This window comes from Primulina eburnea, chromosome 5 (assembly GCF_022965805.1).
Source record: "Primulina eburnea isolate SZY01 chromosome 5, ASM2296580v1, whole genome shotgun sequence".
Classification (NCBI taxonomy): Eukaryota; Viridiplantae; Streptophyta; class Magnoliopsida; order Lamiales; family Gesneriaceae; genus Primulina; species Primulina eburnea.
Genome location: NC_133105.1, coordinates 3,521,680 through 3,540,858, shown reverse-complemented (window position 1 = coordinate 3,540,858; position 19,179 = coordinate 3,521,680). Strand labels below are relative to the sequence as shown.

General features: G+C 35.6%; 4 protein-coding genes and 1 long non-coding RNA gene across 7 annotated transcripts; 3 read left to right on the top strand and 2 right to left on the bottom strand.

The window, feature by feature from the left end:
- The first annotated feature begins 1,565 nt into the window (after positions 1–1,565).
- On the top strand, positions 1,566–6,064 carry LOC140832394 (cytokinin riboside 5'-monophosphate phosphoribohydrolase LOG7). The gene is made up of 7 exons (XM_073196397.1): positions 1,566–1,736; positions 2,685–2,782; positions 3,911–3,941; positions 4,023–4,122; positions 4,257–4,327; positions 4,875–5,018; positions 5,538–6,064. The coding sequence occupies exons 1-7, from the start codon at positions 1,623–1,625 to the stop codon at positions 5,631–5,633; spliced, it is 654 nt and encodes a 217-aa protein (XP_073052498.1). The 5' UTR covers positions 1,566–1,622; the 3' UTR covers positions 5,634–6,064.
- Positions 6,065–6,139: 75 nt separating this feature from the next.
- LOC140832392 (2-Cys peroxiredoxin BAS1, chloroplastic-like) lies at positions 6,140–9,059 on the bottom strand. Of its 2 annotated transcripts, none has more exons than XM_073196395.1 (7): positions 8,766–9,059; positions 8,086–8,160; positions 7,565–7,646; positions 7,382–7,461; positions 6,995–7,120; positions 6,746–6,859; positions 6,140–6,531 (listed from the first exon to the last, which is right to left on the bottom strand). In XM_073196395.1, the coding sequence occupies exons 1-7, from the start codon at positions 9,048–9,050 to the stop codon at positions 6,415–6,417; spliced, it is 879 nt and encodes a 292-aa protein (XP_073052496.1). In that variant the 5' UTR covers positions 9,051–9,059; the 3' UTR covers positions 6,140–6,414. The 2 variants fall into 2 exon arrangements, with proteins under 2 accessions (XP_073052496.1, XP_073052497.1); XM_073196396.1 differs by having other exon boundaries at positions 8,772–9,056.
- A 1,238-nt stretch (positions 9,060–10,297) lies between these two features.
- LOC140832390 (protein SEEDLING LETHAL 1, chloroplastic-like) lies at positions 10,298–12,471 on the top strand. The gene is made up of 2 exons (XM_073196394.1): positions 10,298–11,333; positions 12,391–12,471. Exons 1-2 carry the CDS (start codon positions 10,395–10,397, stop codon positions 12,454–12,456), a joined length of 1,005 nt encoding a protein of 334 aa, XP_073052495.1. The 5' UTR covers positions 10,298–10,394; the 3' UTR covers positions 12,457–12,471.
- A 616-nt stretch (positions 12,472–13,087) lies between these two features.
- Positions 13,088–13,967, bottom strand: LOC140832391 (uncharacterized). The gene is made up of 2 exons (XR_012118109.1): positions 13,815–13,967; positions 13,088–13,444 (listed from the first exon to the last, which is right to left on the bottom strand). It is a non-coding gene; the product is annotated as an uncharacterized lncRNA (long non-coding RNA).
- A 1,990-nt stretch (positions 13,968–15,957) lies between these two features.
- On the top strand, positions 15,958–19,100 carry LOC140832389 (myosin-binding protein 7-like). Of its 2 annotated transcripts, none has more exons than XM_073196393.1 (3): positions 15,958–17,986; positions 18,075–18,121; positions 18,648–19,100. In XM_073196393.1, exons 1-3 carry the CDS (start codon positions 16,568–16,570, stop codon positions 18,748–18,750), a joined length of 1,569 nt encoding a protein of 522 aa, XP_073052494.1. In that variant the 5' UTR covers positions 15,958–16,567; the 3' UTR covers positions 18,751–19,100. The 2 variants fall into 2 exon arrangements, with proteins under 2 accessions (XP_073052494.1, XP_073052493.1); XM_073196392.1 differs by having other exon boundaries at positions 15,958–17,995.
- The last annotated feature ends 79 nt before the right edge of the window (positions 19,101–19,179 follow it).

The following is a 19,179-nucleotide window of genomic DNA, read 5'->3' as shown; positions in this document are numbered from 1 at the left end:
TTTTCGTGGATGACTCAAATAAGATATTCGTCTCACAAAATACGACACGTGAGACCGTCTCACATGAGTTTTATCATAATAATTTTGGTTCAATGTTAAATCTCAATCTCATATAATAAATTCTGGTCGATTATATTTTTTTTCTATTTCTAAATAAGACAAAAACTGGTGTGAGACGGTCTCACGGATCGGATTTGTGAGACGGATCTCTTATTTGGGTCACCCATAAAAAAATATTACTTTTTATGCTAAGAGTATTACTTTTTATTATGAATATGGATAGTATTGACCCGTCTCACAGATTATGATCCGTGAGACGGTCTCACATGAGAGCCACTATCTAAATAATTAGCCTGCTTTACTATTTTGGATTATATATTTTTATATTTCAATGCAATCTTACAATCGATTTTATATATTATATATCTAATCTCATGTCAATTGCGTCACTTTTCATTTGCTTTTCATCATTTTTTTTAATAATACAAAAAAAAAATTCACTCCCCACTACTTTGGATTCAATCTCCCATCTATCCAACTTAACTTACTTCTAAAATTATAAATTATTAAATCAACACGTAGCCTACAAGCAGCCTTTTCGATTTCTCTCATGTGACCAATGGGACCAAATCCATAATTTATATATATTACATATATATAATATTAATTTATAAATATACGAGATATTGAATCAAAATAAAATAATGATAAATATATCGTACAATTATATAGAACAATGATATCATTAGATTTTATTATTATATGATGAAATTTTACTATTATCTCATATTTTTCATTTTTATATTGAATTTTTGTATAAAAAATTATTATACCGTACAAATTTAGTTGTATATGTATCATTGCTTATGAAAATATGATCCACTCTCCACAACTTAAGACAATATATACATTTAAAAAAAAATATATCCATCAATAATTGATATAAACATATGTTTAATTGAACCTGTAATAAAAATCTAAATCATATTCTATACTATATATTACATACACCAGTATTATACTTGACTAAAGTCATTGTGTTTCTATTAAAAATATAATATAATAATATCATATTTAATTAAAATTATATTAAAATTTATTGTATATACGCGTATCTGTTGCAAGAACAACGAAAATAAATAATGATACAACAGCAGCCAACATCTTTGCCAAGTTGGTGTTTTCATTACATTGACTATGTGAGAGTAGCAAAATGATTAAAATAATACGATCAAAATAAGAGCCCAAACACTAAAAAAATGATACTTTTATTGTTTATTATTAATTTATGGAAGAATCAATGCGAATGCTGGAGACGAACCAAGCCTTTTTGGTAATAGAAAGAATAGGGGAATAAATTAAAAGTTTATTGGAAATCTAGAAGAAGTCCATCATTCGAAGGAAGAATGGGAAATAAAAAATTTCCTGAAAATTTAAAAAATGCATAATAATTCGATCATGCTAAGTGGAGAGAGGGTGAGGGTGAGAATGATGGCTCCTAGAGGTGTGGGGTGGGTATATAAATAGCAGTAAACTCATCCATTTTCTACTCATTTTCACCTCCATATTTCAGGCACATAATAATTATTCACCTCACACGCACTATTCTGAAAACATTCTTAATGGATCAGGCGGAGAAAAATTCAAGATTCAAGAGAATTTGTGTTTTCTGTGGAAGCAGTTCTGGCAAGAAATCTAGCTACCAACAAGCTGCTGTTGAGCTGGGCAAAGAACTGGTAATAGTGTTAATTACACTATGAAAAATGGACCTCAGTGCGTGTATGTGTGTGTTTAATTCGATTCCCGAAATTGAAAAAATCTTGGTTTTTTTAATAGATTCTTCAAATCATTTTTTTTAGTATACTCAAATCCCTTTTAGAAAAATCGACATTTCTTCCAAGAAAAATTCATCATTTTTGCTCCATCCAGTTTAGTTTTATTGATCTTTTCTGCGTTTGCAGCATCCAGCTTAGTTTTGCTTGGGTCTGACCGATTAAAAGCATTTAAAATTTTATGCATAATTTGTTACTGCCGCCACTGCTAGTCTTCTAACTAAAATCTTCAGGCATCAGATCCTTCTTTAATTATTCTAGTTCAGATGCACATTATAATATGATATTGGAATTCCAATTTCGTACGTATCTGCATATATTTGGTCATGAAAATTTGACAGATGAATATTAGGGAAAGAAAAATAATACGGGTTTTGGAGGTTGGATTAGGGTTTAAGTTTTGTTTGGCATGAGAGAGAGAAGGGATTGCTAGCTGTAATCTTTGTCAGTTAACAGCAGACTTCTTGCATGATCTTAGTTTATGGTTAATAATGTTGTAATAATAAAATAAAGCCTTGCCTTTTAATGGGGAACCAAACGTGCCCTTTTAAAATCATGACACTTTTAAGCGTGTTTCAGTCTCCTCCATTACCTTGCCTTCATCATTTTTCTGGTTGCGGGTTTCGATGGAAATTTATTCATATAATATTTTCATGCACGTATAATCATACGCAGAGTTATGATTTGGTACATTGATTCTTGACATCATTTCTGAGTTTTTCTATGAACCAATGTAACATTCATTAGGTGTAATATTTGGGGTTTTTCAAGATTTGTGATGATTAATTATAACGTGGAAATTTGCAAAGGGGTCTTGGGTCTTGTTTTCATTTTCATTTTATTTTTTTGAAGGTGGAAAGAAGGATTGATTTGGTGTATGGAGGTGGAAGCGTGGGTTTGATGGGTCTCATCTCTCAGGCAGTTCATGATGGTGGGCGCCATGTTCTAGGGTATATATGCTCCCTTTGTCACACACTCATGGAGACAATATATATATATATATATATATATATATATATATATATATATATATATATATATATATCACCACTCAATAACAAAAAAAAAAATTAATAGAATACAGCCAGTTGGATGTATTTTAAGTAGTGAAATTTTCATCTTTTTATTTTGTTAAAAGAATTATGAATGGAATTTGAAAATTTCAATTTATTTGATAATCTGTTGTATGCATGACACAAGTTCGACATATGTATGTGTTAGATGGATCATGGATGTATAGATAGATAGAAACTAATATGAATGCGGATTGCGTTGTTCTTCGTCTCTTTTCGAGTATATGAGGATATGAATTCTGAAATTATTACACTCATGCAAACGTTTGAAGCTGCTAGCTAGCAGATGTACGTGTAAATTAATGGAAGGCACTAAAGATTCGACAGCAAAAAAATATAAGCAGTTCTATGTTTGGGAAGAACAGGGAAAGTCGAGTTCCTATTTTACGTAATTGTTTAGAGAGAAGTCGGAGCAGAAGTCAAAAAGTCATTTTACTCGGAGGGTTGGCTCTTTAAATTGCATGTACGCCCTTTTAAATGAAAAGCCAAATCAAACACATTTTTCTTTTAAGAATGCCTTTCGGATAAAAACTTCTGCATTCGAATGCTCTCTAGGCTTTATTTGACTATGCTGTACATATGCATGCTGGGTAGAATTTTTAATTTTTAATATAAGGGAAGTTCCAACTTTCAAATGGCAATTATCATGTCCCCTCATGATGATAATCTTTTGTTTGGCAAGATTCTCCAATTTTTCTGAAAAGGATTCCTTTTGTCCACCCCAAAGGCAGGCATCATAGGATCAAATGTTCTAATAACTTTCCTGTTTATGTGACAAAATAATTAAAACCATCTTAAAAGTTTGCGTACTTTGTCAGTCACACCATCATAAATCTTATGGATCACACTCCAAGTATATGCCTTCTGCTATTCTTGAAATATTTGGAAAAGTCAGATATTCAATTTGGCAAGAGGGTTTTCATGGATCTACGTAACTCTGTTCATAATCCATGGTATTGCTTCATTTTTCCACCTGGTGCCATAAATAATATAGTTTTATTGCAGGGTCATTCCAAGGACTCTCATGCCTCGAGAGGTGTAGACCGAAACTTTTTATGTATTTCCTATTTTCTTTTATTTTTCAATCTTCTCTAAAGTTTGAGTGCTACATGCACAGATAACGGGGGAACCGATTGGAGAAGTTTGTGCAGTATCAGATATGCACCAAAGAAAGGCAGAGATGGCCAGGCAGGCTGATGCCTTCATTGCTCTTCCTGGTATATATATGATCATCGTCTATGTGTATGCACATGCATTCTTGGAATTTGTAAACATCATTTGTGTTAGAAAATAATATCATATTTGGTGAATTTTATCATGTTCATGATTATTCTTCTTTTGTGAATTTTAGGTGGTTATGGCACCCTTGAGGAGTTACTTGAAGTCATTACATGGGCTCAGCTTGGAATCCATCGGAAACCGGTAAATACACTTTTCCATTTGTAGGTTCAGTTTTTCAATATTGGGACGTATCTATTACTCAGTTTCATCCACAGAGCTAAATGTTATAATGCATTTTTGACTTTCAGTGAGTTACTAAGATGTGGTGGAACTAGAGAGGGGCTGACATTAGCCGCCGCTCCCTTTCTCTTTCACTTGCTTCAGCCCTTCTGGATTTGCCACTCTTAGTAAGAGTCTGCGGAAGGACTCGTAAAAAATCGCAGAACATATATAGGTTTTTTCATTACAATTAGGTCCAACATCGGGGACTAGAGGATTATGCCACTGAACATATATAGTTATTTGATGATTGATTTGGTGATTTTTTATTTCAAATAATGCTAATTCAGAGAGATTCTTGCCACCTGACCTGACTTGATTTGTTGAATCGTAATGAAATGAATATAAGGGTGTGGATGTAAGAAATGACACATGATTTGGCCCATAGTCATACTTATTTATCATATATGCAATGTCTGTTGTAATGCATGCACGAACCCTAACTATATATAATTTTATGAACATGCAGGTGGGGCTTCTGAATGTGGACGAGTACTATAATTCCTTCTTGTGTTTTCTGGATAAGGCTGTTGATGAAGGGTTTATCTCTCCAACTGCACGTAGAATTATCGTATCGGCTCCCACAGCCACACAATTGGTTAGAGAACTTGAGGTATTCTAGGAGATTCGATCGTCCTAATGATTATATCAATATATAAACTAAATGTAAACTAGCCAGATCCCTCTTGATTTTCTCCATGTACATGAACATATTTTAAATACGTCAACTATACAAAACATGCGAGCTTCTTTGATGCTTTTCTAGTGCTTTAGTTTCATCACTGGTGAGGAAGTTAGAGCACTCTACCGGATTGGCCAATGGCTACATAATCGCCATCCTCTTGTAACAAATAGTTCCATGTTGGCTTCCATCGTTTTCGAGTATCATGGTTTTGTGTCATACTTTCTACGTATCCAGTTGATATCGAATATTCTCGAACCATTTGAGCACTCATTTCTGATCATATCAACCATACATCTCATCAGAAATATGCTCATTTTGGTCTGATTCATGTTTTGTGCAACCCACTCATCTTCTCTTCATCTCGCACATCTCTGGTATCTCGATTTTCATCTTTTTTGCATCTAAAAGCTACTTGGCTGGTTACTAATGAACTTGTAATATATGCAGGAACATATTCCAGAATGTGATGAAATCACATCCAAATTGATCTGGGAAGAAGTGGAGAGACTAAATTACGTACCGGAATCAAGTGTCCCCACCTAGTGTTTTGCTGACGAACAAGTATCATCAAATTTTGGGCATACAATATTTGGTATATATACATATATCGACAGCTCCGCTGCACACTTGCCTTACTTTTTTGTTATTTTGAAACTATACGGCCGTAGCAAATGACTGAATTATAAATGGATAAAAGTTTGGTTTGTGCTATGTGCCTGTCAGAAGGAATATTTTTCGTGTGGTATGTATTGTTGGATGCATCAAAATATATAGATATTAGAAATGTTTACATCCAACCGTATATAATACAGGAGGAATATATCCTTTGACTTGATCGGAGTTGATGTAAACTCGACTTCCTTGTGTTTTACTTGAAGATAAATTTACTTAACGTAGCTGTTCTGAATACCCTGTCCTTCACTGGAATCCTCCTACCGCTGCATGATTATTATCCTTCTTCATCCAGATTCAAGATATTCTAGTTCAAGAAAATGATATTTACCATCCAATTTGGCGAAACATGTCTGATTTCAAGAGCGGATCCCATGAAGGCCAATATAAGTTGATTAACACGTGAGAATTTTCAAATACCTCGTGTAGATTTTACAAGAGTTTCATGTTTTCTTTGCGAGTGCCAAATTCATCATCCTCTCATTGAAAGTCATAAAACATTATTCTTACGTGAAAGAATCATCCATTCAATTTAACAGTCATTCCCAAGCACTCAAACTCTCAAGAGCAAACTCAATCTGGTTACATGGCTACAAAACTTTCTACAGCCTCTATAAACGGCAGGTTAAAGCGAACCGGTATTCGGGTGAACTTAAACAGCAGCAAAGAATTCCTTGCTAAGCTTGGGATCTGGCTTCATGGTCTTCTCCCCTGGTTTCCATCCGGCTGGGCATACTTCGTCAGGGTTTTCTTGCACATATCGCAGAGCCTACACGTTTGGAGTAACAAGTGCATCAGATTAACAAAAGTCATTACTGGTGAAAAATCAAATCTTTTTGAAAATACATCATCCTATAATGGTGTAAATAATAAAATCTTTTTAAAAAATACATCATCCTAGTGCACGCATTTCGTTCATTGTTCCGACAGATAGCTGAACTAAATAACAAGAACATTTGGTTCTATAAAACATATCAGATCACCTGAAGAGTTCTCAAGGTTTCATCAACGCTACGACCAATACCAAGATTATTGATGGTGGAGTGTTGAATAACCCCTTCCTTGTCAATGATAAAAAGCCCCCTCAATGCAATGCCCTGAATCAACAGCACAAATAATTATAAGATGTCTATTCGGTGCCAACTCTTAATCATCAACTTCGATAGATATAAACTCAAGAATAGTTTGCACGATATATGAGAATAATAAATGGACAAACAATATATACATACCTGATCGGGAATCAGAACGCCGTATGATTTTGAAATGGATTTGGTGACGTCAGATACCAGTGGATAGTTCAAATCACCCAAACCTCCCGACTTTCTCTCTGTTTGAATCCATGCAAGATGGGAAAACTACAAGAGTATTATACAGTAGTATGTCAATGCAGCTCAACTTGATACAAGATTCTGTAAGAACCACTAGAGTATTAAAGACTCGAGTAGACAATAGGTACTGAACGTACAAAATTACTACTTGTCATTGACACTACATCATAATAAAAGTAAATAGCCTCTCAGTTCCAAGGATAAGCGTTCATTAACAATATATTAAGAGTTAGAGAGTAGTTACAAAACAAGAAATTGTTACCAGTTTGAGTTAAAGATTAAACTAACCACACTGTCTACTGAAACGCCTAACACCTCTGTGTTCAATTTTTGAAATTCTCCATATCTGTCACTGAAAGCAGTGATCTCTGAAGAAAAAAATCAAGCACAGAGTTATAAACTGCATCAGTAGCAGCCAACATCCAGAAAATGTGGTGAAATTTAAAGTCACCGATTCAGTTTCATACTCACCCGTAGGGCAAACAAATGTGAAGTCCAGCGGGTAGAAAAACAGAATAACATACTTTTTCCCAATGTACTCTGAGAGTTTAACCTGCACGAAAAATACTTAAGCACATGGTGCACAACGTTTGAACCAGGATGTAAATACAATGACTGAGGTCAGAGAAGATTAAACATCAAGATTACCAGATACTTTAACTTCCAACAATCAAAAGTGGAAAAATAAATAGTTGGAAATAACTATTAGGTTCTCTTAAGCTGAACATCAATTGGTAGTACTAGAAAGTGATGTGTATAACATAATGATGATCCAATCAAACAAGCAATTCCCAAAAAGATGATCTAGCTGATGATGGCACCTATGGTAAAAATAATCTTGAAAAACTGAGTGAATTAAATAGCACCATCAGCATAAAGCACCATCTTTAAAAAAAAAATTGTGGAAATCGATCAACTTTAATACGTCTTTGAATTTCCGATAAAGGAACACTTTAACAGGTTAGTTTATTCGGTGTTCTCCTTCGGTTCACCTTGATAAATTCCTGATCAAACACAGCTTCTGCCTCAAAATCTGGAGCTGTATTCCCGACCAGTGGAAGTTCACTCTGTCAAGAAAGTTACACAATCACAACAAGAATAGAGGTATCACAACAAGAATAGAGGTTTAAAGTACATAAAGGCATGCTACAAAAACACGGAGCCAATATTTAACCGATAGGGAAAATGCAAATTCGGTCATTATCCCCAAGATATAAACTTTTAACAACTGTCCACGTATCTATGAAGTCTTCTAAATTCAAAATCGGAATTCGTCTTTGTAAAAGACATATATTGACAAACTTCTTTGGTCTTGATCTCACCAAAAACAACAAAATTGAGATTAAATAAAACATCTGTCAAATATAATCTACACCATCCAGACACAAAGAAATATCCAGCTAGATTAACGTAAACTGCGAGCTTAAGAATCAAAAGATATGTCTGACCTTTTACCAGTATCAGGAATTCCAGGCAAAATAGAACACAAGAACATCCCTGGTTAAAAACCCATCTAAAATAGCAACTAATTCCAGAAATTCAACTAAATTTTCTGTCTTCCACTACTGAAATATGCATTTATAAAAAAAGAATCTTTCAGATTCTGCAACACGGTCGCAATAAAAAAACTAACTGAAAGTGGAAGTCAAAGATGGAAATCCAACATATATATACTTACAGCACGGACGATGAAACTGCATCTTTTGGAGGTCGAAGACGAGGAAGCGTGGGATACAGAAGTTTTGCAGAGACCGGAGAATGAGGAAGCAAGTGCAATGGATTGAGAATTGGACAGAGATTTACCTGTAGCGGGTTTGGAGAAGATGGAGGGTTTTATAACGGGGTTGGATGATAGCAGAGCGGCCATTGAAGCAGCAGCCGAACACGCCATTATCGCTCTGGTTTGGGGGTGAAGAGTGATGGGTGGATAAGCGCACACAGCTGCTGTGACCACCATGTCCTTGTATATGGAAATTATATTTAACTTTATTTATTTATTTGTTTATATTATTATTATTATTTATTTTAATCATTATTATTATCATGAAGCATACATCGAGCTTTATTTTCGATGTTTATGAAAATTGTTTGTTGTTTTAGAAAATGATTTGAATAATAGATTTTAAGCAGCTAGGTTAGGGATGTACTGTAATGTCCGGGATTTTATTTGATAATTTGTAATTATTGATTTATAATTTGTTGTAATTATGGACGGAAAGGATCGGACCGGAAAGACGAGAAAATACCTGAAAGAAAATAATTTGACAAATAGATTTTAAGCAGTTAGGTTAGGGATGTATTGTAATGCTCGGGATTTTATTTGATAATTTACAATTATTGATTTATAATTTACTGTAATTATGAACGGAAAGGATCGGATCGAGAAAGACGAGAAATTACATGAAATGTGTGCGATGTATTTTCTCGTCTTTCCCGGTCCAATCTTTTCCGTCCATAATTACAGCAAATTATAAATCAATAATTGCAAATTATCAAATAAAATCTCGGGCATTGCATGTACGTTCGGGTTCGAGTTATGAGCCGACCCTAACGAGTTTCGTATGATCATAATAATTATAAGATTAGATCTTTTGTGAGACGGTCTCAATAATTTTTATCTATGAGACGAGTCAACCCTACCGATATTCACAATAAAAGTAATATTCTCTGCATAAAAAGTAATATTTTTTCATGGATGACCTAAATAAGAGATTTGTCTTACAAAATACGACCCATGAGATCATCTCACACAAGTTTTTTGTCTAACTGAATAAATCTCTTGTGAGACGGTCTCACGAATCTTTATCTGTGAGACAATTCAACTCTATTGATATTTAAAATAAAAAGTAAAAATTTTTTATGGATGACTTAAATAAGAGATCTGTCTCATAAAATACGATCCTTGAAACCGTTCACACATGTTTTTATCAATAAAATAAATGTCACGTCTTTTGTTAATTAATTTTCATGTGACAATGTAAGCTGTATCAATTGAAAAGATAAAATAATTTATATATAAAAAAATCTAAATTACGGTAATATTTTTAAAATAATTATAATAATTTTAAAAATATATATATATATTAAAATAATAATAAAATTATTGTTGATAAAATAATTTCTTTATCCAATCAATCTCTAGTGTTGATGTATTATTTGTACATATATATGAGATACAGAGATTTGGCAGCTGATCAATCAAGATAACATTCACATACAAAGCTTCTGTACTTTAGCTTCTTCCGCTTCACCGCCGCCGCCAGCATTCATCTCCATCGAATCAGAGAATGTAGCAGCTACCATGCAAGAAGCTCTCCGTTTCCTCTCAACCCCCACCTCACCCTTCCACCTCCACAACCCACAATTTCCCTTCATTTCCCGCTCCAATCACCTACACTTACCTCCCAAATTCTCCGCGGTTGCCCTTCCCTCTCTACCCAAATCCCCCTCCCTCGTTATATCCCCTGAAAACGAAACCTCACAAGCCAGTTCCTCCCCTCCCCTTCAAGAATTGCTTCTCTATTTAGACTCTTTGGGTGTGGACTCCCTTTACTGCCTCCACTCCCACCCGCCTTTGATTTCTGCACCCCTTTTCCAGGTTAAATGCACTGTCGACTTCCTATTTTCACTGGGTCTCACCGTGCAGGATCTCCGCCGTATTTTCGCCATGTGCCCTGATTTGTTAACTTCCCCAACATCCATGATCATCATCCCGGCCGCCACTTTCCTCCTTCGTGAAGCCCACGTGGATGCTGTTAATCTCCGCCATGTTATTCACCGCCGCCCACGTCTATTAACCCGCAGTGTCGACCGCCAGCTCCGGCCTACTCTCTACTTCCTCCAGGGTACCATCGGCATTGAAAACGTTGCTAATTGTGCCTTTCTTTTGTCCTGCTGCGTTGAATCCAAGTTCATTCCCCGAATTGAGTACTTGCAGAAACTGGGTTTTTCTTACATGGACACTGTAGTGATGTTCAGGAGGTTCCCAAGATTGTTTTGTTATAGTATAAAGGAGAATCTGAAGCCAAAATTCGATTACTTTGTTGTGGAAATGGGGAGGGAGTTGAAAGAATTGGTTGCCTTCCCACAGTACTTTTCCTTTAGTTTTGATAATAGGATAAAGCCCAGGCACAAAATGTGTGTGGAAAAACAAGTGTGCTTGTCATTGGCTATGATGTTGAAGTCCTCTGAGGGGCGGTTTCGGGATCAATTGGAGGTCTACTGCGGTTCTTCTATCCCGGTCAGAGCCTCTCCCTTGTGGTGTACTGATACAAATATCGATCGTGATAATGTATGATAGATAAAATTACATTTATCAGCATTATATGAAGTTGGATTCGAATTTTGTATTCTTTTCGAATCAGTATTCAGTTAAGTGCTGTTAAATTATGCAGTAGTTTTATTTATTTGTATGTATATTTTATGTTGTTTAAAATACGTTATTGATACCAGTAAACGATTCTTGAACAGGAGTGTACCACCTAGCCATTAATTTCTTGGAATATCACCTTCTGATTGTGACTTGGGAGGATAATTAACCTGTTCGAGGTGGATTCTTTGGTTTCCAAAGACCTAGAATTGGGTTCTAATCATGCTATATTCTGTTCATTGGCTTTGTTCTGTTTCTGGGAATCTTCTTGTTTGGATTTTGTTCTGTGATCCCGTGCGTTTGTGTTTATCCAGCCCATCCAGTAAAGGCAATTTAGAGAGTAAAATTATTTTGACTGGTTTTTCATAAAAAGGGGGTTTTCCGGGGGGGTGGGTGGGGTGGACAAAACACTTAGTAGGCCTGAAAATCTATCTGCCTCTTTTAGTATAAATGAAATGTTTGCACACATATAATTATGATATGCATCCGCATATTTTTGAATACATCATCTACTGTTTCATACATAAGTGGAGATAACGCCCTCCAGAGACGATGCCATGATTATGTGCTTTCCTGCAGCAATTTGTTGAATCTACTGTGTGTTTAACATGTTCGCTATGTGTGCGCTTTTTCAATTATCGCAACGCTTTTTCCATTCTCGCAAGGTTCTAAATATCATATTATTGCATTGTGGAGTGTGTAATCTGACTTTGAATTCTCTGTGTTGTTGGATTGTGCCACCCCTTTTCATATGCTTTTATCGTGTAGTTCGTTTTTATTGGGTTGAAGCTGTTATAGCTTTGTATTCAAATGTTTTGATGATCTTTATCATGTGTGTGCTCTCTGGTGTCTTTTCTAATGATCATTGCAAGTATTGGGCGATGTGTATTGCATGATATATTTATAACATTATATACCTGTGGCTTAGCTGATTCCTCTGTTTGGGATTATGTTTGAAAGAAGCTTGGAACGAGTAGACGCGAGCTTAGGCTAACATATCCCGGCACACTGGCCTTTGAGATTGTCTCCGAAGTTTAGTATTTCATATTTTGATGTCTGCTTCCAAGTATGAAGCACTAAAGATATTGTAGATGCTGAAAATGTACTTAATCCATGATTACTGAGTTCTTACGCGCGCAAAAGATGAAAATATTGAAAAAAAATTGTTCTGAATTCGATTGTGATATGTGTGGCGACCACCGAATTGTTAAATATTTCTCTGTTTTGTTCAGAGAACATTTACAAAGGTTCAGTTTACAGACACTCTGGACGCAACACTTTATCGCACCTGCTGGATCTCCATTGTTGGAACCTGGTTTTCTTTATGATATATTGGAGACCTATCATTGAGCAAAGGGAGATTCCCAGCTGGGAATTTACGCGCATGCCTAATCCTCTCCTTTAATTTGATTTTATAAGAACACAATTACCCGGCACGTTTACTTGAAATTGTTGATAATAGGAAAAATGATTTTATTACAAGGAGAAATATTATCGTTTGCTAACTTTTACAATAGGTAATTTAGTCATCTAAGTTGTCCATTCTTTATTTTTTTGGTCTTCTTTTAATCAAATGCCGCATCAGCACTCCTTGAAACAATTGGCATGTATTACAAGCAATCGTTATTGAATACACCAAATCACAAGTACTTTCATCATTTCTATAGCACAAAAATTTCCGCCGATTCTCACATTTTTCTTCTGTTATACAGTATCTTTGCGACTCTGGTAATTTAACATGTATGGGACTCATATCTTGAATCAAAATGTCCAATTAAACTATTAATTTTATGATATATTATTGTTTGCACGAAATTTTGATATGTTGTAAGGTACTAAGGTTGGTATGATGGAGGAAGCATGATGGACTTCGGAAGCTAATAATCCAAGTTCACGACATTTTTCTCCTCCAAATCCATGTAATGCACACACACACTACTCAAAAGCATACCTCATGCAATATTTTGGAGATCTTGTAGATCCTGCAATAGAATGAAAACATGTGTATCATGAAAAACCATAAGTAACAATTTATTTTTAAAAATAAACCATAATTTTACTAATAAGATATATTATATCATGTCCAATAAATATATGATCGAAATTCCTGGTTTTGATCCATGATTCGAACAGAAAATCCAATCATGGATGTATATACATGATGAATGAATCGAACTAGGATTAATAAGAATTTAAATGAAGCTGCACCATTAAAAAACCGAAGCTGTTATCCGCTATCTACTCTTCTTATTAAACAATAACTTTACGAAGAATTCAGCTCAGAAAAAAAAAATATAAATGCTTTCTTTTTTAAAAAAATTCCTATAAATTCTTAGGTTTGCAGAGACATACCTGCAAGAACCCACCAACAGCTATTTCACCAAGAAATGTCGACTTCATAGAAAGAAAATTTCCTATCCCACCCATACCAAAATCTTGATCTTTCTTTTCGACTTTTTCTATTTTCTGTTCTTTCTGAGGATACAACCACAACTGGATTATTGGTCCATGTGTTGTTTACAAGTGTTGTTTCGAAGAATTTAATGAAATATAGAGGAATGTGGGAAAGGGTTGACTTGACTATAATTATCATCGAGTTCTACGTACATTGGACAGGTGGAATCGTGTGGATGTGAAATTATTAGATTTTTTAGATGAAATCTAGAACTCCAATGCTTACTAACTCGAAATCAATTACCCATTATTATATTTAATATTGTCTTTTATAATTTTGGTTATGCATATTATCAAATTTCAATTTAAATATTTTTTGATATGGAATCCATATGACACTTACTTGACTTCAACATAACGCGTGTCACATATACGCCTACGACAAAAAATAAAAAATTAAAATTATCAAAATTGAAATATACAATATCAAGACTCAATTTTGAGATGATCAAAAAAATTATAAAAGATGCAAACATAATTTTCTTCGTAATTATTTAAGAAGAAACACCGAGTAAAAAAGTTATGCTCTATGATTTTGCTGATATATTAGTTGAACTTTAAATTTTAATTTCAATTACGATATGTTAGGTTGATAGAAATAAAATATATTTATTTTCGTGATAAAAAAAATGTAGTTGAAATTCGTTTTTTGAAATATAAAATATATATTATAATTTTTCGCATGTCAAATATATTATATTTTAATATTTCCCTTAAACAGCTTTCTCTCCCCATCGTTTTTCGACTAAAACAATACCACACTATCAGGTTCCAATAATCACAACTCACAGCCCATTCGTTCGACAGCGGAAATTTCTTTTTTTTTTAAAAATAAAATAAAATAGATATAATAGAAGTTTCCGAAAAATGCCCAGAAGCGAGTTGTCATTTATATATTCAATAAGAGATAATAATCAAAATGGTCCGAAAAATCTATCATTTTGTATTTTGGTCATGTAATTATTCAATTTTGAGTTTTGATCTTATAAAAAATACTAAAAACTAAAACACAACCTAAATTTTGAGTTTTGATCTTATAATTTAGGGTGTACTTTGGTTTTAGTCATTTTTTAAGGAGGATTTACGTGAGCCCGGAGACGTTATCATTTTCGATATCGTATCAGTATTTTTCAACATCACGTCAATATTTTCTAGTATGACATTAACATTTCGAAAAAAAAAAAATGAAAAGTTAAAACATAATTTAACTTACAAGACTAAAATCCAATACCAGACCAAAACACAAATGAGCAAACATGCATATTGACTATTTTCTCATTCGACAATGGATGCTATATTCCGTGCTAACATAATAAACCTTTTCCCTGATATAATATAGTACAGTTGATCACTTATAATTAATTTTTAAAATTGAAATCCTCTGGCATGTATTACAATCAATTGTGATTGAATACACCAAAACACGGATGCATTGTTAATTGCATATATGCAGTCCAAACTCTAGAAAAATAATTGTAAAATTTTAAATTATCCCGTCAACTATCTCAGGACAATCGTGGCCAATTCAGATGGCCAAGATCTATCCACGTATACAAGGAAATTACAGATATAATTCATCGCTAATAATATATATTTAACAAGCTACGCCAAACCATGATAATCCCATGGGTCGGGCTGCAAGAGGGAACCAACGATGTCGGAATAGGTGGAGTACGACAGACTGGGCAGGTGGGGTGGCTGCGCAGCCACGGATCGACGCACTTGAGATGGAAGAGGTGGAGATAGTCCAGAAGAACCCTAAGCACCTCGCTGTTCTTGCGCGTCCATGTTTTCTTACTGGCTTTAATTTAATGTTCTCTGTGACAATGTAATGTGTTCAGCATGTTGGAACATCTCATTTGCTGTTGGTTTATGAAAGCAATTTATTATTATATAAAAAAAATGTGGTGTGTGCGCATATATGGAATTTTGTATTTGACTAGGAATTTAGGATGGCTAAAGTAGAATTTGTTTCCCCAGTCAAAACTCAACACGTTGAAGTATCCGAAAAACATATAATTGCAATTAGACTCTTTCTCTCCAAGCCTATATATCTCTCTCTCTCTCTCTCTAAAACCAACGAACAACACCTCACAGTTTTCTCTCTCTAAAAGCAGTAAATCCATCAATCACATCTCACGAGACACGAAGCGTCCTGGAAACACGAGTCCCCAAAAGGATTAAGCACCGCCAAATCTAGGGTTTCGACGCCTACGTGTACAGCAAGTTCCGCTCGAGTTTCCTTCAATCTCCAGTTGCGGGAAAGTTTGCTCGTAAACGATGGAAACTTTTTTGCACCGGGAGATCCGGCGCGGTTAGATGGTTGCTATTCTCTTGCCCGGCTGAAAGGTAACTAAAGTTAACATGCGTACGTGCATATTCCGTGTGTTTTGGTATTGGGACTATTTGTTTAATATGTGGAAAATTTTTTGAGGGGTTCGAAATCGATGTCTTCTTGTGATGTAATGTTTTGATATGGAATTCGTGTTGAGATTGAGGAAATTAAGGGTGATTGTGCATTGCCTTTAGCAAATTGGATTGATATTTACAGCTTTGGATTTTTTTGTGGTGGTTGAAGATTTCTTTCGTTATTCCTGTAAAATTGGATTGCGGACCTTGAGGTTTATTGGATGTTCTTTGGTTAATGCCTAATGGCGACCAAGAGTTCGCCTTCGACGTCGTCTACTAGCCTCGTCAAATGCTGTGAATGTGAATGTAGCTGTTCGGTGATGAACAGGTCTCTTTCAGGGACTTATCTCCGGACCGTGAAACGTAAATATGATGAATTCGAGGAAGAACGTGAGTTCGAGATCCCAGGGCTCATCATACCACAAAATGCTCGTGTGGAGATGGGAAATGAATGTGTGGCTTTGCGTGAAATGGTCAGCAGCCAGCAGGTAACCATTCAGAACCTCATCTCTGAGTTGGAGGAGGAGAGAAATGCCTCGTCATCAGCTGCCAATGAGGCCATGTCTATGATTCTGCGGTTGCAGAGGGAGAAGGCAGAGATTCAGATGGAGGCTAAGCAGTTTAAGAGGTATGCAGAGGAGAAAATGGCCCATGATCAGCAGGAGATGTTAGCACTGGAGGATTTGTTGTATAAGAGGGAGCTCGCCATTCACTCACTTACATGTGAGGTGCAGGCCTATAAACATAGAATGATGAGTTACGGTCTCACAGAGAATGAGGCCGCTGGAGAGAATGGTATGAGCCGGAATAATAGCTTGACTGAGAATCTTCAAGGGCAGTTTGAGTTTCCCCCTTGTGAAATCTATCCTCCTCTAAAATGCAATTCACAGGATTGTGTGGATGGTGATGACGGAGCCACGGATATTGAGAAATATGCCTTTGGGGAAACTCCAAGAACTCGGGATCAGTTTAAGGATTTGGAACGCCGAATATGTCATTTGGAGGAAAGTCCTCGGACCGTTAAGCCCTGTGGGGAATATAGTGGCTCAAAAAGTTTTCTTGAGAAGGTAGTAGTTGGTCAGTCTCCTAGGCAGCCTAGGCATCTCAAGAAGTTCTCAACTGACAGCTCAAATTCACTCCTGGCGACGTGGGAAGAAAAAGGTCCGGATATAGCCACAGATTCTCCGAAGTTTGGTCGCAGTTTTAAGAAGTCAGAACTTTCCCATTTAGAGGAGATTTCTAATTCGAGGAAAGTGGATAATGCATCAGAAGTCGGTGATGATTTCAGCGACAGGGTTTACACAATCGATTCTGTTAAGCAGGGGGCTTTACCGAATGGTCTCATGGATGTAAATGCCACTGTTGCATTTCGTGATGAAGAGATGACGTCCCAAATGGAGTCGCCGACCCAAATGGAGTCGCCAAATTATCTTCCTGTTAAAGATATAGAGATCCAGAAGTTGTATGCAAGGCTTCATGCTCTCGAGGCTGATAGAGAATCAATGAGGCAGACAATTATTTCTGTGGGCACGGATAAAGCACAACTAATGTTGTTAAAGGAGATAGCTCAGAACTGGTGCCAAGATATGTCCCCAGCAAAGAGCATGCCCACGAGGAAATCATCAGCAGTTGGGAGTTTTTCATTCATGTCAGTGTTCAAGGTAATCACGGTAAGAAATACACTAATAATTTACTTTTAAATTATTTTCTCTCAAATGCTGAAAATTTTATCTCGGATTACACATTCAGTGGATCACAGGTTTTGTTTTTTGGAGAAGAAAAGCACACAAATGCAGGCAAGTACAATCTGGCATACTTTTCAAATTATTTCTTTGCTCATTCGTTTGTTATTTTTTTGTTAATGGCTGCAATTGTGTTTTGCTAATTTGTTTGTTATTTTAATTGCTGCAATTCTTGATGTTTGCCAACCTGATTATATAATTAAGTTCATTGAACTGTGCTGTGACTTAATTTAACTGCTCCTGACTGCAGATTATGTGATTTGGTTTCACGTCCTTGCATTTATAACAACTTGGTTCTTGATTGTAGGAAAGGAACTCCTTGTAATTGTGAACCCCCCACCCCTTTGCTTTACATAAAATAATTACTTGTGCAATGCAATATGAAGCCTGCCGTGTTTCTTAAACAGAAGAAGAGTAAAATGAAAGGGAGGGGTTTTAATGTAGGGGACAGGGTGCACAGAGGATATTGTAGTCTCAATGCTCCTCACATGACCTGTTCATAACTCGATCTTATGTAGCGTTTAATATTTGGGACAGTCTACCCTGCTTATATGATTGGTTTTTTCTTTATTGTTCTTAGATACATGTTTGGATTGTCCGCCAACAATGTGGGCTTGTTAATGCTGTTAGACAGAAGACCTCGCGTGGGACAACGGAGATGTATATCTATTTCACATATGTGAAATGGATGGCCCGTACTCTGCGTCTATCCCCATTTGCCATTTTGAACACACCTATTCTATTGTTGCCATTTTCCCTCGTGATTGTTGACGACTTTTTCTGGATGCATACAGTTGCAGTGGTATTGGGTTGGATTGTATTATGCAGTGTTCTTCTACTTCCTCTGGTTGTAGGAAACAGTTTTTTCAGTAGTCGAGGATACATCATATCCTTTGGAAATTTGTTACTCGTTTGTCTTTGTTGAAATATAGTCGAGCGTGTCTAGCTATAGTTTCCCTTCTGTACACAACAGGTATATTGAAGATTTTTTCACACGATATTTTTAGATATCTGTAATATTATTTTTGAAGAGGTGCATAGAGAAAATTTGAGTGTTGGGACACTGCATCTGCCACTAGTAATAACTGCACCCTCTGGGTTGATCAAACCAG

Coding starts and splice junctions, on each gene's coding strand:
- LOC140832394 (XM_073196397.1), top strand. CDS start 1,623: ATGGATCAGGCGGAGAAAAATTCAAGATTCAAGAGAATTTGTGTTTTC. Junction 1,737..2,684: donor TTGAGCTGGGCAAAGAACTG/GTAATAGTGTTA, acceptor ATTTTTTTGAAG/GTGGAAAGAAGGATTGATTT. Junction 4,328..4,874: donor TTGGAATCCATCGGAAACCG/GTAAATACACTT, acceptor ATGAACATGCAG/GTGGGGCTTCTGAATGTGGA.
- LOC140832392 (XM_073196395.1), bottom strand. CDS start 9,050: ATGGTGGTCACAGCAGCTGTGTGCGCTTATCCACCCATCACTCTTCAC. Junction 8,161..8,765: donor TCATCGTCCGTGCTGTAAGT/ATATATATGTTG, acceptor CTTTCTTGACAG/AGTGAACTTCCACTGGTCGG. Junction 6,860..6,994: donor GCGTTCTGATTCCCGATCAG/GTATGTATATAT, acceptor CTGTTGATTCAG/GGCATTGCATTGAGGGGGCT.
- LOC140832390 (XM_073196394.1), top strand. CDS start 10,395: ATGCAAGAAGCTCTCCGTTTCCTCTCAACCCCCACCTCACCCTTCCAC. Junction 11,334..12,390: donor ACTGCGGTTCTTCTATCCCG/GTCAGAGCCTCT, acceptor CCTGTGGCTTAG/CTGATTCCTCTGTTTGGGAT.
- LOC140832389 (XM_073196392.1), top strand. CDS start 16,568: ATGGCGACCAAGAGTTCGCCTTCGACGTCGTCTACTAGCCTCGTCAAA. Junction 17,996..18,074: donor CAGTGTTCAAGGTAATCACG/GTAAGAAATACA, acceptor TTACACATTCAG/TGGATCACAGGTTTTGTTTT. Junction 18,122..18,647: donor AGAAAAGCACACAAATGCAG/GCAAGTACAATC, acceptor TATTGTTCTTAG/ATACATGTTTGGATTGTCCG.